The sequence below is a fragment of the Planococcus citri genome, chromosome 2 (genome assembly GCF_950023065.1).
Source record: "Planococcus citri chromosome 2, ihPlaCitr1.1, whole genome shotgun sequence".
Lineage (NCBI taxonomy): Eukaryota > Metazoa > Arthropoda > Insecta > Hemiptera > Pseudococcidae > Planococcus > Planococcus citri.
Window position 1 is genome coordinate 15,300,367 of NC_088678.1, and position 16,653 is coordinate 15,317,019.

A 16,653-nucleotide genomic window follows, 5' to 3' on the forward strand; every position below is an offset into this window, starting at 1 on the left:
TACTACTAGTTTCCTCTTCTTATCTCACCTTACATACACATAATAATTTTTCATTTGCGTTTCAACTTCAAGCCATTCCCATAATTACACAATTTTTGAACAAAACGAAACAAGTGTTATGCGATTTTTCATCGTATGTACATGGCAAATTCACAGTAGGTACATATTAAGCAAAAAAAAATCCTATTTAATAATTTACAAAACGTAACATGGTCGCATGTTTTTTCCCTCATTGTAACTGCTGAAGTGTTTGTAGATAATTTTTAATCAAAGTTGTATGCTGGATACGTAAAATATTAGCACATTTTTCGGCGGCCCCCCCAAACCACATATGTACAGGTGTCGGCATAAGTTAGTATTCTGATTTGCACAAACGAAAATTTTTTCAAATGAAAATGATTTTTTTTTCTGTAGTGACATAGCGGGGGAAAAAACTATTATTACCAAAGTGTTGGTGGGACTTCCACGAACACAACGCCTTACCTACAACACCTTCTATCTACTCATTACACACAACTGAGTGTTGAAAAGAACGCATCAGTTTTTGAATACGAATACTAACTTATGCCGACCCCTGTATTTGTGGAAATAGGTGTGTAATTTCATTGGTAAAGATTCATAATGCTGAAGTTATTGGTGGTATTGGTCGCTGTGAAAATGATTTTGTTGGTTGAATTCATCAAAAGTGAAGATGTCATCACCGAAAAACAATTCGATGATTATGAATGGTAAAATATTGATTTATTCTTAGGTATATTAATTCATTATTTTATGGCGATTGAAATAAAAATACTACGTTGTAAATTTGGTGTGTTGTTCATTTCAAGCTCCAGCCTTTGCACAGATCGGGGACTTCGAGCAAAGGTCAACCGAATCTGCGTCAAATTACGTTCGACTGTGGACTCGCCTTGGGATAAATCGCGAGTCGAGAGGGAAAGTGGTTGCGTTGAAAGGGTTCAGGTTTGGCTACAAAATGACCAACAGTTGCAAGGACCTCAGCCACGTCACGTCGGAGTGTGTCGTTTAAGTGATCGTCGAAGCAAATGTGTAACCAAAGGCCAGACAGCAAATCAAGTTTATGTTTACGATTACAGTGGAAAAGTTTGTCATTTAATAGCTACACAATCAATGACGATGCCAGGTACAGGATGTTTTAGTAGTCTTTTTGGTTGGTTGTCTATCTTTGGGATTGATGTTGATTAGAATTATGTTTATTTTTGGAATACATTTTTCTTCGAAATGGTGCACTTGAATTGAAGTCTCGAATAATTTTTTTTTCCGAGAATAACTGAAAAGTGATTCGAGAGGAGTCACTTCGAGGGAAGAGATAGGATAAGTACTTTGATTTTTTTCAGTGTTTCTGATCACTGTTTATGGAAGATGATGGCTTCAGATGTCAAAAATAATTAATTACGCGGAATTTTGGTACGAAAAATGATTCGAAAAAAAGACAGTTGCTTTTGAAGATAAAATACAAAATTTATTTAATTTTTTTTCAGCTATTTCGTCCAAAAAAAAAAAAATTAATAAACATCAGAATAACTGAGAAATCAATTTTCTATATTCCAATACGATTTTCCTCGTTATACATTCCATTTGTATCGATCTTTTCGCATAAATCAATTTCCCAAATTCACCATACTCATTCTTAATTACTGATTTATTGCCTCGAATTTGAAAAAATTTCATACTCGTGTGGTCGAAAAAAAAATTCAAAAACACCCGAAAAACAGTGGTTTTGGAAGTACGCAAGTTGCCTGTTCACAAACAATAATTCACCGATGATGTTCAACTGTCGAAAGTAATTATCTTCGATGGTTCATGCTCAAGCGTTAAGCAGCAGGTTCGTATTCCACTTGCTACCAGTACCTGTTGTGAAGTCTTTGGTGTTTTCGCGATAAACATCGTTCGAGTAGAATTTTTCAAATTAACCTGCGAGAAGCTCATCCCACGAAGATGTCAACCTATTTGTTGTATTTCGTAGCGATATATTCGTTTGTCAGATTTTACCAAGTTGGATGCATTTTAACCACCAAGGAATACGAAGACTGGAATTGGTGAATATTTTTTTACTTTTTTTACTCCTCAAATTCTGGTGAAATTTTCACTCGTATGATTTTTCAGCTCTCGCATATGCACAGATCCCAAACTCAGGGAAGTAGTGAAAAACACCTGTTACAGGTTGAGCCAAACTATGACCATCACAGAACCATACACCGAAGAAGAAATCAAAAATAAAAGCGGTTGCGAAAAACAAAAATCAGTACGATTAATAGACGAAAAATTCGAACATAGACCCATAGTTGCTCTTTGGAAAGAAGTAGGAATGTGTTATTTGGGTAAAGGTACGACTCTGTGTATAACCATGGGTGAAAGAGAGACGAATATTGAGCAAAAAGATCCAGAAAAAGATCCAGGAAAAGATCAAAGGGACGTAGCGATAGAGAATAACGACCAGAAAGACGATAAAAAGGATGGTAAAGATTCGAGAAAATTATTGGTTTATTCGTACAGTGGTAATGGATGCGAGCTGATTGAAAATAATGCGAATTACGAAATGCAGGTTTTCGAGGTACCACCTGAGCCTCCCAAAAAGGGGTATTTTGATGTGATTGTCAATTTTCTAACTTCTATACCGAGTATTTTGATATAATATGTAGCTTCTGCAGAATTAGAACCCCTGTGTTAAGTACCTGTTAATATAGACTCGAGTTTGAGTGAAATTTCTGTCGAAATCGTCGTGTAAATGCCAAAAATTCGGGTTTGAAATTTTTGTACAATTGTAAGCATTTTTTCTCCCCCTCATCTTCCCCTTTGGTATACTTGTAATTCAAAATCCATTTATGTGATTTTTTTTCTAATGCAACATATCAATTTTTTGTCTTTTTCTAATTTCAATTCACGAAATAAAATTTTTCATAAAATGGATGTTTTTTTCCAATACCCAAATGTGATTCCTCAAAGACGTAGCTAGATTAATTCAAAAAAGATGGCAACAAGTGATTGTAGGATTCAGCATTCGTGTTGAAAATCAGCTCACAGATGGTGAAAAACCTTCATCAGTTTGTCTTCTGCGTACACGAACGTCATACAGATGAGCTGATGAATAAATACACCTGACACAGCTGTATCATACTACATCAAACAGCACAACAGTCAGCTCTGCACAGATCTTCGAGAAAACGAATGTTCGAATATTCTCGTTCGAATAATCTTCATTGTCGAGTTACACGAGAAACAATTTGTGAAAATGTTCAAGTTTTGTGAATTTATCGTGTTCCTTATGGCGTTTCTTCATTTCGTGGAAGATTCCTTTTTTTTTTTTTTTTTTTTTTTTTTTAATAATAATTTTTTATTGTCAATATGGGGTCACAGCTTAAGTATATACCAGTTGGGCTTTATAAATAAGGGGTAACTTCTTAATATAATGACAATAACAAGTATGAAATGAAACAATAATTGCGGTGCTGAGACCCGATCAATTATGGACAACTCCAGTTGTAGTTGGTGTTAATTTATAGATATTGATATTGATGATAGTGAATCAATCGTGCGTAGAAATAAATATTGCAGAATATCATTCGATGGAAATAGCTCAAGGAAGGCTGATCGTAGCTCCGAACATGAGAAATTACAATGAATTAGCGGATTTCATACAGTAATTGTAAAATGTTGACAAGAATCATACCTGAACCCCCCTGCAAGCAGGGGGGCGAGGGAAACAGCTGTATCATGAAGCGCTGGAGAAATTGAGTAGATGGTTGGGAGCATCCAAATTCTTCTTGATTCATGTGCAGACGTCAGAACAATTGGTACCTCAGCCAACAAGAGAGCGGAGTTATTTACAGTTGGAAGATTGAGGTTATGATGAGATTAAAATAACATACCTGAAGATCCTCCCTACGCAACCACGCAAGGCTCACTACTAGGACCATATTTCAGGATTATTTACCGTTCGGATACTTGCACTTGCGGGTGGAGGGGGGAATTGATATCAGAAGATTTTATAGACTACAGCCTTGGTACAGGAAGACGGCGGACGGCTAATCTGTCGCGTTCACGAGCCCACAGGTCTTTTGTAACGGAGCGAAGATAATCACAATGATCAGGATTCTTGAGGTCGAGAGGGTATGGACGACCTTCAGCATAACGTTGACACATAAAGTAGACGTGTTTCGCCGTTTCATTCAGGCCACAGGCGTCGCATGATGGAGAATCTGTACGGTGAAGTGTGAACAGAAATCGACGGAAGGCGCCATGGCCGCTTAATGCCTGAGCGAGATAGAAATCGGTATGTTCGATAGCAGGAGAGTCGTCAACATTTCGAATTATGCGGTGAGTCCATTCAGCAACGTCGGCAGAGACCCAGTCTCTTTGCCACTGTAAACGTGTAGCCGCCTCGAAGCGTTTACGGAGATTGATTCCATCGTTAGGCCAAGGAGGTGGTGGCAGGTGATGGTAATTGGGTACTTCAAAGTTATTCTGCAATAGCCAGCGAATACTTCTTTCTGCTATCTGATATTGCAGGGGTGGAATTTTAGCAATGATACCGGCAGCATCAGCACTGACCGTACGGTAGAGACGGCAGATTTTAATACTCATAGCTCTTCGCAGGCGTTGCAGCTTCAGTTTATTGTTGTGTAAGAAAAGGCGATTATAGAATGCGGAAGAACAGTACTTCAAAAGAGCGATGACCGTGCCGGAATACATTATATATCGAGCGTTATTACTGTACCCGAACGTGTTACGACAGATGGTGGACAGCAGCGGAAGATAACGTTGTGCTTTTTTGACTATGTAGTCGATATGTGGAGTCCAGTCAAGATGATCGTCAATTATAATGCCAAGATACTTGAGTGAAGTAGTGGGACGAATACGTATACCATCTATAAAGATATGGCCAAGAGGGAAGTATTTCTTGGTTTTTGGTCGAGCTCGATCGAGGATGATCATTTCCGTTTTCTTTGAGTTTAGTATAAGGTTGCGCCTACAGGTAGGTAAATCGTCTGATTTTAATCGTATGGTCATGGTAAACTTTCCGGATTAATTTGTTCATAAATTCTGTCTGTATTGAGTACTCCTAAGAAGAGATAATGAGTTGCAATTTTTTTGATACCTATTTACATGTCGTGTTTCTTTGTATTTCAGCAATAGGATATGCACTGAGCCCTTTCATCGCGATGCACTAAAAGGTTACTGTGTCACGTTAGCTTCGAGATATTCTGTAGCAGATGCATATTCTGAATATGAAACAAGGCTATACAGCGGATGTAGGGATAGTGATGTACAATTCGAAGATGATGATGGTCCCCGAACTACAAACCAGCATATAGGAAGGTGTTATCTTAGTAAAACAATTATTAAATGCATAACTATGAGTTGGGATGGTAACGATCTGATCGTTTATTCTTTTAATAATGATATTTGTCATCCAGAAGGGGATATAAAAATGTTTTTCAATTCTGAAGGTGGTGATGGTGGTGGTGGGTCATCTGGATCACACCAATCATCATCGTGCTTCGGTGGTTGTAATATTATGTAATATATTTAAAAGATATCCCTAGCTCTTTGATTTTAAATACATATTAAGTATATGTGTGTACCTAGTTAATTTAAATTTTCAATTCGAAGTTATTAATATTTACCTTATCATATTTCAAGTTTGAAATAATTTCACAAAATTGTGAAAAGGTGATCTAAAAGTCGCGCAAAAATTCATAAAAATTGTTTGAAATCGTTTGGAAATCAAAATATGGTCCTAAAGTCATAAAATCGTTCGAAAATCAATTTGGAATCTGTTTCAAAATTTATAAAATGTCATCTTGGAAATCATTAAAGTAGTCTAGATTTTCGTATTTAAAATATTGAAGACATTTTCAAAAATCGTACAATAATTTTGTAGAAACTAAACTGAAGGAATTCGTTGAAAATCAATTAAAATTTCGAAATCATTCCAAAAATTACAACTCATTTTTTGTGCAAGAAATAGTAACTAGAAAAGTGTTTTAAAAATCGTCTATAGAAATGTATCAGGACTCTGGAAATTTTTCCAAAATCGTGATAAAATTCTTGAAGGAAGTTCTCCTCTCCTCTCTCCTTCCCATATTCTTCCAAAACATCGTCTACGATTAATTAAAAATTGGAAAAATCTTCGAAAATTTGATTGAAAGTCTTCCAAAAATGAAAACAGATCTGGAAAAATGTTCAAAACCGTCGCAAAATTGATGTAAGAACTCTTACCCTCTTCTCTTCTCCTCTCCCTCTCCTCTCTCTTCATAATGAAAGTCGTCTGTGATTTATTATTAAAAACCAGAAATTTTGTCTGACTATAGGTTGCCTGAAAATAAACTCATGGTCAAGTGGTCATCACAGATTATACATTTTTTTTCCAAATGTCACATAAAATTGATGTAAAAATTCTTCCTTCTTCCCACGCCCTTTTCTCAGAAAATCTCTAAAAAAAATTCCGAAATGTTCAAAAAAATGGTTGCAATTATTAAGAAATTCATTACTGGTGATGAAATTTTTCAAAAATTGTGACAAAATTGATGCTCAGAAAATCCTTTGAAATTTAAATAAAATCAGAATTAAATTGCTTGAAAATTTAGAAAAAAAAAATACCAGAGGTCAGGAAGTGGTTGAAAAATCGTAACAAACTTAATGTACAATCGCTATTTAGCTTCTCTGTATTAAAAAAGTCTTTGAAAATAGTCTGAAAATTGTTTAAAAAATTAAAAATACGCATCACAATTCAGGTCATTTTTTCGAAATTAATGACGAAATTAATTAAAAATAATGACTCTTCAATTTTGCTCATTCCCCACCATTGCTCTTTTCACTGTTCTCTTCTCTTCTCCCCCCACTCTCTCTCCCTCCTCTCCTCTCCTTCCCTACCAAATTATTCTCCATAGAAAATCATGCAAGATCAATAATATTGCAGATTGAAGAGTTTTCTCAAATTGTTTTTTAAGCATCGTTAAGAAATGCATCAAAGCTTTCAGTGTTTACAATTTTTTTTCGAAATCAACAACTTTTTCTATTCCCTCTTCCTCCCAGTTAAAGTTTGAAAATCAGTCAATTTGAAAGTCTGAAATTTCTTCAAGGGAAAAATTATCAGAAAATCCCAAAGAAATTAAGTAGGTACCTAATTCAAGAAAATGGATTCAATTTTTTGCATGTTTTTGGGGTCTTAAAAATTTTAAAAAAATCTGTTTCATGTTTTTCGAGTCGAATTTTCAAGGTGAAGTGAGGTGTAAGGTGCACAGTTTGTGGTTGAATTGAAGAAAAATTTTCGATCATTTTTTTTAATCTGACAATGTGATTTTTTAAATCATCAAACCTTCTTTCCTCCAATCTCTTTACCTTCCTTTTGGAGAACAGAATTTTAGCTGCTCATAATATTGATTTTTGACAATTTTTCAGCTCAGTAAAATTGATATAAATTTTATGCTGGATGAATAGTAACCTTTCAAAATTGAATTTTAGAATTTTCAGTCTGTGTAGAGCTTTCAACCGAATTTTGATATTCCCCATTTGGAAGTTGAGGAGCCAAATGAAAAATTGGCTTGCTTTGAGAGCTTGATTTGAAACAGACTATTCGTAAAATTTTCTCTCAAAAAATGAAATAAAAAATAATATTTTTATATTTCACTTCGGCCATTCTTAAAATGTCTCCATCTCGCTCTTTTGAGAGTGAGTGAGAGTCTTGGAGATTTAGAGTTATCACTGTATTTATGTTATTGAATTTTTGCGTTATTTTTTTCAATTTATAATTTTTTTTTCTCATAGAATGTTGCTTTATTTTTTTGAAAAATAAATAAACATACACGTTCATTATTCTGATCATTTTTTCGTGACAGATAAAGGTCAGAAAAACCAAGCAGTATTATTTTATGAGCATTCACAGTGGAAAACACTTCGTCATTGCAAAGTGCAAATCAAAAACATAGCTCCTATAAAATACATTAAATTTATCTAATTTTTGTTCCTGTTTCTACAATAATATAATAGGTAGGTACCTAACGAAAAAGATACACAAAAGCGATTATCATATCTACGAATCTGTCAAGCGATTACCTACTCCTATTTTGCCAAAAAAAAAAGACAAAAATTATTCAAAACAATGAAAAGTTTCAGAATATAGTACAACAGAGCAACTTGATAAACAAATGGAAATCCGAACCCTTCATCAGTCGCCAATTTCGTTATATACTCGTATAACAAAGTTTTCGGGTGAAAATTTGCGTTGTCGTCGTCGTCGTTTAGTTGTCGTTGTTGTAATCGCGATGCTTTTCAAATATATATACACGCAAACGAGGCGAAGTCTCTAATAAAAAGCAATGGCTTTTATAAACACGACGTTCAACTCGAAACAAACTGTTAATAAACAATTTGCCACAAAATGAAGTTTACAAACGTGCCATTAATGCAGGAAAAAGATTTTTATAGCTTTACTCTCGTCTCCTCCCCACCTGTCGTTCGACTCCGACCACCAAAGCCAGCACATATGTATCTCTTAATAGCATCATCGTGGTTTTTCGTATCCTCGTGTATACGTTTTTCGAGTACCAAATTGTAAGCATGTAGTCATTAAAATGGCGCCTGGTCAATACCAAAACGTCTGTGTGGTGTTTATTTTGGACTCTGGTCACTATCATTGGATCCTGCAGCCTTCCAGCCAGACCCCTACCTCAAATTGGAGCAATGTGGAGCAGAAGGCGACTGATTTATTCGACCTTTTGGATGCATAAGGTCGTCTATTGTTTCGCTCATGGTCCAAAAAAATCAACCGAGACCAAAAGTATACTATAAGGTATTAATTTGTTATACCCAGGCCAGGAGTGCCTGCCTATACTGATCTAGAGGCAGCTCTATGCCCCTGCTTACGTCGCCAAATCACCATCGAGATCTGTTGTGTACATTCTTTATTGCTTTAATGATGTGATTCCAGCTGAGAAACACTTTTTTACTCGGTGTAATTTTTTTTATTCTATTTTGACGCGAAAAGTAATAAATTTTTTAGGCGATTTGCATTCGTGTGTTGGTTTCGGTATCTTACACGTAAATATGAAGAAGGGGGAACGACCAAAGACGGGTTTTTCGGAGCGCATTTGTATGTATAAAGAAGCTGTATAATGTACGCTGCGTTGACACTATACACAGTGCCGGATTAATTTTAATTTCTAAATAGCTTTATCGAGCGACGCTTTATGTATTATACTATGCTCGGTCTTATTTCTCAAACTATTGTATGCATGTTGCAGATGACAGCGGATTCGCCTTTTTATTCGCTTTTCTATTTGGCTCGACGACGTGATCCTGCGCTTGCTGACCCCGATGATGCTCTGAGCTGACGATGGAAGATATGGGAATCTGACAGAAGGTGAGTTTTATCTAAATGTTTTTAAAATACTTGCTAGGTTATTAGGATCGGAAAGATAAGCTTCGTTTTTGATTCATTTTTTGGAAAGGTGAGACTGTACAGAGTAGATATGGTGTTTGTATTTGAGAATTTTGGAACTGTGAGGAGGGGGGGAGGGGTCTGCTGGATAATAGACTACATCTCTGAAGCATTATTGCTTAGAGAGATGATTTCTCAAGAACTTTCCCACTTTTCTGGATTTTTTTATTTTTATTTTCCAGATCTTTCAAATATCAACTGTTCATTAAAAGGGAACGTCAAAAATTTACACTAAATTCGGATTCAGCAACCCCTAATCTGAAAAAAGCCACAGATAAAAACATCAGCTCATGAATCTCGAGATGAAAAAAGTCATTTTTCAGATCAGAAAAAATTTCAAAATCTCAAGATGGATAAAATCTCAACTTTTCCTGAATTTCAAAGTCTGGAGATGCAGAAAAATCTTGAAAGGTCTAGATTAAAAAAAAACTCGAATCAACAAATCTCCACATCAGAAAAATATTATTCAAACACCTCAACATCAAAAAAACCTCTAAATTTCCAGGTCAAAAAATCTCCAAATATGGAAATACTTGAAGAAATCTTGAAATGTCAAGATTTGAAAAAGCTCCAAAGAAATCTTGAAAAATCTCAAGATCATAAATATCTCAAAATTTCCACATCAAAAAAAGTCGGAAAAATCCTTAAAGTTAGAAATGAGAAAATTTCCAAGTCTGCTAGAGAACAAATAAAATTATTAAAATATCAAAATCGAAAATGTTGAAAAAGTCTCAACATTAAAATATATCTACCTAATCATATACTTTATATTGAGATCAAAACATCTCAAGATCGTCAAAAATCTTCAAGTTTGGAGATGAAAAAGTCTTGAGATGCCAAAATGAAAAAAATCTAGATTTAATCTCAAAAGTTATGTATCGAAAAAATTGTCAAAAAATGTTGAAATCTTGAGATCAAAGAAATCTTTGAACCTGAAGACAAAAATAAATCTTAAAGTTCAAAGATGGAAAAAAAATCTCAACTTTGAAAAAAAAACTCAGAAAATCTCAAGTTCAAAAAAGCTTCTAGAAAAATCTCAAAATAATTTCAAGATCTTGAAAACAAAAAATCTTTAAATCTTCAAATCTTCTTCCTCTGAGGAAAGTAAACTCTTAAAATTTCAAAATCGAAAAGAGCTCAAAAAAATTAAAAAATTTTAAGATTGAAAAAATATTGAAATTCATTTTTAAAAAACTGAAATCTTGAAAAAATGATAAAATCCTCGAGTCTGAAGATGAAAAAAATCTCAAAATTTCAGATAGAAAAGAATCTTCCAAAAATTCTTTTAAAAAATCTCAAGATCAAAAGAAAACTCCAAAAATCTCAACTTCGAAAAAGGTTTAGAATTTTTCTAGACCAAAAATTCCAGAATAATCTCAAAATTAAATGATTCGAAGAAGTCTTGAAAAATCTCAACATTAAAATACATAGATACCTAATCAAGTAATCATACTTATACTTCATATTGAGATCAAAACATCTCAAGATCGTCAAAAATTTTCAAGTTTGGCGATGAAAAATTCTTGAGATGAAAACAAAATAATCTAGATTTAATTTCAAAAGTTATAGATCAAAAAATCTTGAAATCTTGAGATGAAAGAAATCTTTAAGCCTGAAGACATAAATAAATCTTAAAGTTCTAAGATAAAAAAAAATTTCGAAGAATTTTTCAAAACATCTCAATTTGAAAAAAAATCAAACAATCTCTAGGTCAAAAAAGCTTCCAGAAAAATCTCAAAACAATTTCAAGATCTTGAAAACAAAAAATCTTCAAACCTTCAATAATCTTCTTCCTCTGAAGAAAGTAAACTCTTAAAATTTCAAAATCGAAAAGAGCTCAAAAAAATTATAAAATTTCAAGATAGAAAAAATCTTGAAATTTTCATTTTTAAAAAACTGAAATCTTGAGATGAAAAAATCCTCGAGTTTGAAGTTGAAAAAAATCTCCCAAAAATTCTTTTAAAAAATCTCAAGATCAAAACAAAACTCCAAAAATTTCAACTTTGAAAAAGATTTAGAATTTCTAGACCAAAAATTCCAAGATAATCTCAAATTAAAATCATTTCAGGATCTTGAGTTTGAAAAAGTTTCAAAGCTGAAGACAAAGAATCCTTGAAATTTCATCATAAAAGAAGCAGAAAAAATTCTTTAAAAATTTCAGGATCAAGAAAATCTCAAAATTTTTAGATAAAAACTCAAAAATTCCTGAAATTTTGAGATAAAAAACCTTAAAAAATGTTGAATGAAATCTCAAAATCAAAAAAATTTTGAAATTAAAAAAAGTCAAGTCTGGAAACCAAAAAATCTCAAGAATGATAAAATCTTGAGATTTTCAGATCAAATAAAAAAAAATCTTGAGATTAAGAAAGATAATGAAATTTTGAGGCAGAAAAATCTCAAACGAACCTCAAGACTGAAGAAAGTCTCAAGATCTCGAAGTGAGAAAATTTAAAAATCTTGTAATCAAAAATCTTTCAATTTTTTTTTTTTTTTTAAAGAAAATTTGAAATGGTTTTAAAAATACAATCCAGCATTACAGAGGCCTCCAATTTCCACTTAAATACCCCCCCCCCCAATCTAAAATAGAGTAGCATGTTGATTACTACTGAGTTCGAATTCTTGCTCATTTTCACGATTGACCTCCTTGAACACTCCCCCTCTCCTCTTAAAATTATTATTCTCTCATTTTTTTCTGAACGTCCCTTAAAATATAACTTTAAATCAAAAACTCGTCGAAATATGGTTAAAATGTGTCGATTTTCAGTAATTCGAGGATGCTGAATTCGAATATCTACTTCTTTTTCAGACTTTATAAGCCCTTTGTGTCTCTCCAGCCTCCGAAATTGGGAAAAAAATGACGAATTGAAAGAACACTTACTTCATTTTACAGAATATTTCAACCATAAAAAAATAAATCCTCAATATCGTTAATACTGATGCAAATTTCCATCCAGCGAAATATTTTCTCAAAGGTCGACGTAGAGTGGGGTAAAATTACACCGCAAATGTGCGAACGTCGGTACGTAATAATTCACCTAACGGAAGACCAATCAACACTCGATAAATTCCGCCTCTGTAATGAATCAATTTCGTACAAAGCTGCGGATTTTTTTTCTCCGACAAATTTCGCATTTACAAAGGCAATAGTACATTTTGGCAAATATCTACGGTCGGTGGCGGTACACACTATGCCCGTGTACTTTTGGCTGAAATCCAGCCACGATGGGAAAAAAAAGTACTAACGGGCGTTGAAGAGAAAAAAAACGCGTACGAGCCGGATAAGAGAAAGGCATTCGATCACATTTGGTGAAAAAAAAAAAAAAGGTCTCCGGTATTATACAAAATCACTAAATCATTTCCGTTTCAAATCACTGTATTACCATTCGGCATTCGCATTCGGCTTTATCCGGGGCGAGATTTTTATCGCGAGATGTGCATTGCTATACCATTCAAAAATAGTGAATGTCGATGTGCTGTAACGGGCACTCGAGAATGTTGGCGCCGACGTCGTTGTTGTTGTTGTTATTATTATTATTGAGAGAGAGGATATAGGCTATATATGATATAAAAATAAATACATTATAGTACCTATAGGTAGGTAGTATATTGAAAATCGAACCTGTAAGAGTATAGGCACTTGATATAAAAGAGGAGATAATTAAGCCGGGATACATGTTTTGGAAAAACAATCGTCGAACGATTTATCGCACGTTGAGCCGCCGCGCCGCCAGCCCTTACCTGGCTGGTCGTTGTTGTTAAATATTTCGTTGACGGGTAATTTCGATAGATGGACCACCTGATAAGAGACGTGATATATAGGCGGGGCAGCATAGTACGTAGTAGCAACAGCTACCTGGGGAAATGGATTTCTCCATGTACCGTGAAACAACCCCTTTTTCAAATTACCAGATGGCCACGAACCACGATTTCGTCGTCTGCTACACCTTCCAGCGAACACGTTTGTCGATAGATAAACACATATAGGTATAGACTTGAAATCGTATGGGACATTGATGTTATTGATAAAAGGCCACTGGAAAAAAAAACAATGACTGGAAATCGATGATTATCTTTGTCCACGATCTAGGAGCAGAAATGTGTTTATTGAAAAAATGAGTTGGCAAGTTGCAGGTAATGTTTGAATTTCACTGAAAGAGACAGGTTCAAAATTTCTATTCGGTTGAATTAATTTTTGGATTTTTTGAAGTTTGGAGTTGAGAAAAGAATTTGAAGCTCAGAGGCTTTTAGTTGAGTTGTGTTTTTGAAATCGTTTCATTTTTGTTTTAAAAAAGAAAAGATTTATACTTATCCAAATTTTAGGATTTTTTGACATTTTTTAACTTCGAGATTCTGAAATTTTTTGATCTTGAAACTTGAATATTTTGCTGCCTTTAGATTTGAAGATTTCTTTCATTTCAGAATTTCAAGATTTTTCTGTCCCTTAGACTAAAAAGATTTGATTTTTTGATCAGGAAATTTTCAACATTTTTTCATCACAGGATTCCAAGATTTTTGGGCTTTAACATTTCAAGATTTTTTCAAGATTTTTTTTTCATCTTGGTTTTTTTTAGATTTTTTTCATCTTGAATTTTTGTTTCCAGATTCAGAGATTTTTTCCATATTTTTTTTCATCCCAAGACCTCATGATTTTTTTGTCTCATCCAGTCCTGAAGAGGAGTTTTTGATTTCATGGTTTTTTTGCCTCAAGACTTGGAGATCTTTTGATCTTGAAATTTTAAGATTTTTTTTCATCTTTACTCGTTGGATTTTTGCTTCTAGATTCAAAGAATTTTTCATCTCACGATTTTGAGATTTTTATTGAGATTTATTTGATTGTAGGTCTTCCTGATAGGTACATATTTCTGTATCTAGACTTGAGGTTTTTTTGATTTTGAAATTGTGCTGTCTCAAGACTTGAAAGATTTTTTGATCTCAAGATTGAAAGACTTTCTAATCAGGAAATTTTAAGCCTTTTTTCATCTTGAGATTCCAAGACTTTTCGAGATTTTTTTCATCTTGAAATTTCTGTCTCAATACTCGAATGTTTCTTGGTGTTGAAAAGAGTCCTCAGCCATAGGTATACAATTCGTGAAAACATACTTCACTACTAAGGGATCATACAAATTGGCTGGCAGAGGTCCGAATAAGTCAACTGATAATACATCACTGAGTGCGTAGGCCTAGGCTTCTATTTGAGCATACTCAATTGTCTTGTGTTTTGCGTAATTCTTGTTTACCTTGTATATGATGCAAATATTGCAAACTTCTATAATATACCCAAGAGAATTATTGTGATAATAAATTTTTCTGAAAATTATATCAAGCTTATTGGCACCCACATGGTCATAGGCACAATGCAAATAGTCAGCTGTGTTGAAAAATACGAGGTATAGTCAGAAAGTAAGTTTCACATTTTTTTTTTTTTAAAATAGTGTGGATATTTTTTTACCAAGATTGGAGGGGATGTAGTTCAAACATTCGACCAGATCTGACAAAATTTATTTTGCATTTGGGTGCATTGTTTGTATTTCACAGCGTGATTAGTAAAGTGCTGAACAAAAAAATGCCGTCCAAATGTGATATTTGGCCAAAAAAAAAATTGTAGTTGTAATAATTATGACTAAAATTTATCAAAAATTACTCAAAATGTATCATACTAATGTTATTTCAAGTTAAGATGTTATTTGGCGCTGTAATTTGTTCATGTGATGGTCGCAAAATTTCTCGTGCTGAGTGACTCTCGACAATGCTGACATTCAGCAGATTACCACTGAAAAATCTACTTCATTTGGATTTTGGTTGAATTAAAATAATGTTAGTATGTTATGTCTTGAGTGGTTCTCAATCAATTTTCTGATGAATTTTTATTTTGTTAGGTTGAAAAATTCATTTTTTCTGAAATATAATTTTTGGACGGCATTTTTTTATCAGCACTTTACTAATCACGCTGTGAAATACGAACAATGCACCCAAATGCAAAATAAATGTTGTCAGATCTAGTCGAATGTTTGACTACATCCCCTCCAATTTTGGTCAAAAAATATCCACGTCTTCTATTTTTAAAAAAAAATGTGAAACTTACTTTCTGACTATACCTTGTAATTCATCAGGTAAGCATGGAAATTTTGATCCATTTTTGAGCATATGTAGGAGAACTTTTTCTCTCTCAGTATTTGTAAAAAGTTCGAATTTCGACATTTTTGACTTTTGAATGTCTCTTTGCTTCTTGTTATTTGCCGGGATTCTTTCCTCGAGAATTTCAATAAGCTTTTTACAAGTTACGTCATTTTGTTGGCGAGTCACAATATTTTGAGGTCTCTGGTGGAGTTTGGAAACATTGTCTTTCAAGAATTTGAGCTCAAATGGTTCGATTCCTGTTTCAAATTCACCATTTTCAATAGCAGTTGAATAATTTTTCCTCCTTTTTGGGGAAATATTCCAGAATTTTTTTTCATCTCGAGTTTTTTTTTAGATTTTTTTCATCTTTAGTTTTCTGCATTCAGATTCAAAGAATTTTTCTTCTCACAATTTTGAGATTTTTTCAAGGTTTATTTTGATTCTAGAACTTCCATATAATATGTTAATTTTGTCTCTCGACTTTAGAATTTTTTGATTTCAAAACTGTATCTGACTCTAGACTTGGAAAATTTTTCCATCACAAAATTCTGGATTTTTAGTACTAGTACCTACATTTTTTCATCTTGAGATTTCAATTCCAGTTTTCAAGATTTTGGAAGCAATTCATAACTTGATATATTATCTCCTTTGATTTTAAGATTTCAAGACTTTTTTTTCATTTTGAGATATTTTTGAGAATTTTTCACATCTGGATTTCGAGGGTTTTCTGCCTTCATAGACGTCGAGATTTTTTGATCTTGAGGAAATTCTTTAGAATTTTTTAGTTTTTAAACTTTTAAAGATGAAAATCTATATTGATGGTGGGATTTTTTCGAGATCATCGTGAAATTGCTTGGATCTTAAGATTTCAAAACTTTTCTGTCTTCAAACTTTTGAAATTTTTTGAACTCTAGGGTTTGAGTTTTTTTTTTCATCTTAAGCTTTTTTGAATTTTTTTTTCATCCTTAGATTTCAAAATGTTTCTTTCTCCAGATTTGAAGATTTCCTCGTCTCAATATTTTGAGATTTTTTCGAAATTTCTTTGATCATAAAACTTTAAAGATGAGTATTTTTGT

General features: G+C 33.4%; 2 protein-coding genes across 2 annotated transcripts in view; one reads left to right on the forward strand and one right to left on the reverse strand.

Moving 5' to 3' along the window:
* LOC135834785 (uncharacterized) overlaps positions 1-16,653 on the reverse strand; it is a 272,925-nt gene that overhangs the window by 149,405 nt on the left and 106,867 nt on the right. The gene's annotated exons all lie outside the window — the stretch shown is intronic.
* Positions 516-2,930, forward strand: LOC135834784 (uncharacterized). Its single transcript, XM_065348752.1, has 3 exons — positions 516-728; positions 828-2,057; positions 2,125-2,930. The coding sequence occupies exons 2-3, from the start codon at positions 1,957-1,959 to the stop codon at positions 2,651-2,653; spliced, it is 630 nt and encodes a 209-aa protein (XP_065204824.1). The 5' UTR covers positions 516-728; positions 828-1,956; the 3' UTR covers positions 2,654-2,930.

Excerpts from the sequence above, each read along its gene's own strand:
- LOC135834784 (XM_065348752.1), top strand. The coding sequence starts at position 1,957 with ATGTCAACCTATTTGTTGTATTTCGTAGCGATATATTCGTTTGTCAGA. Across the intron at positions 2,058-2,124 it reads GAATACGAAGACTGGAATTG|CTCTCGCATATGCACAGATC; the intron begins GTGAATATTTTT and ends ATGATTTTTCAG.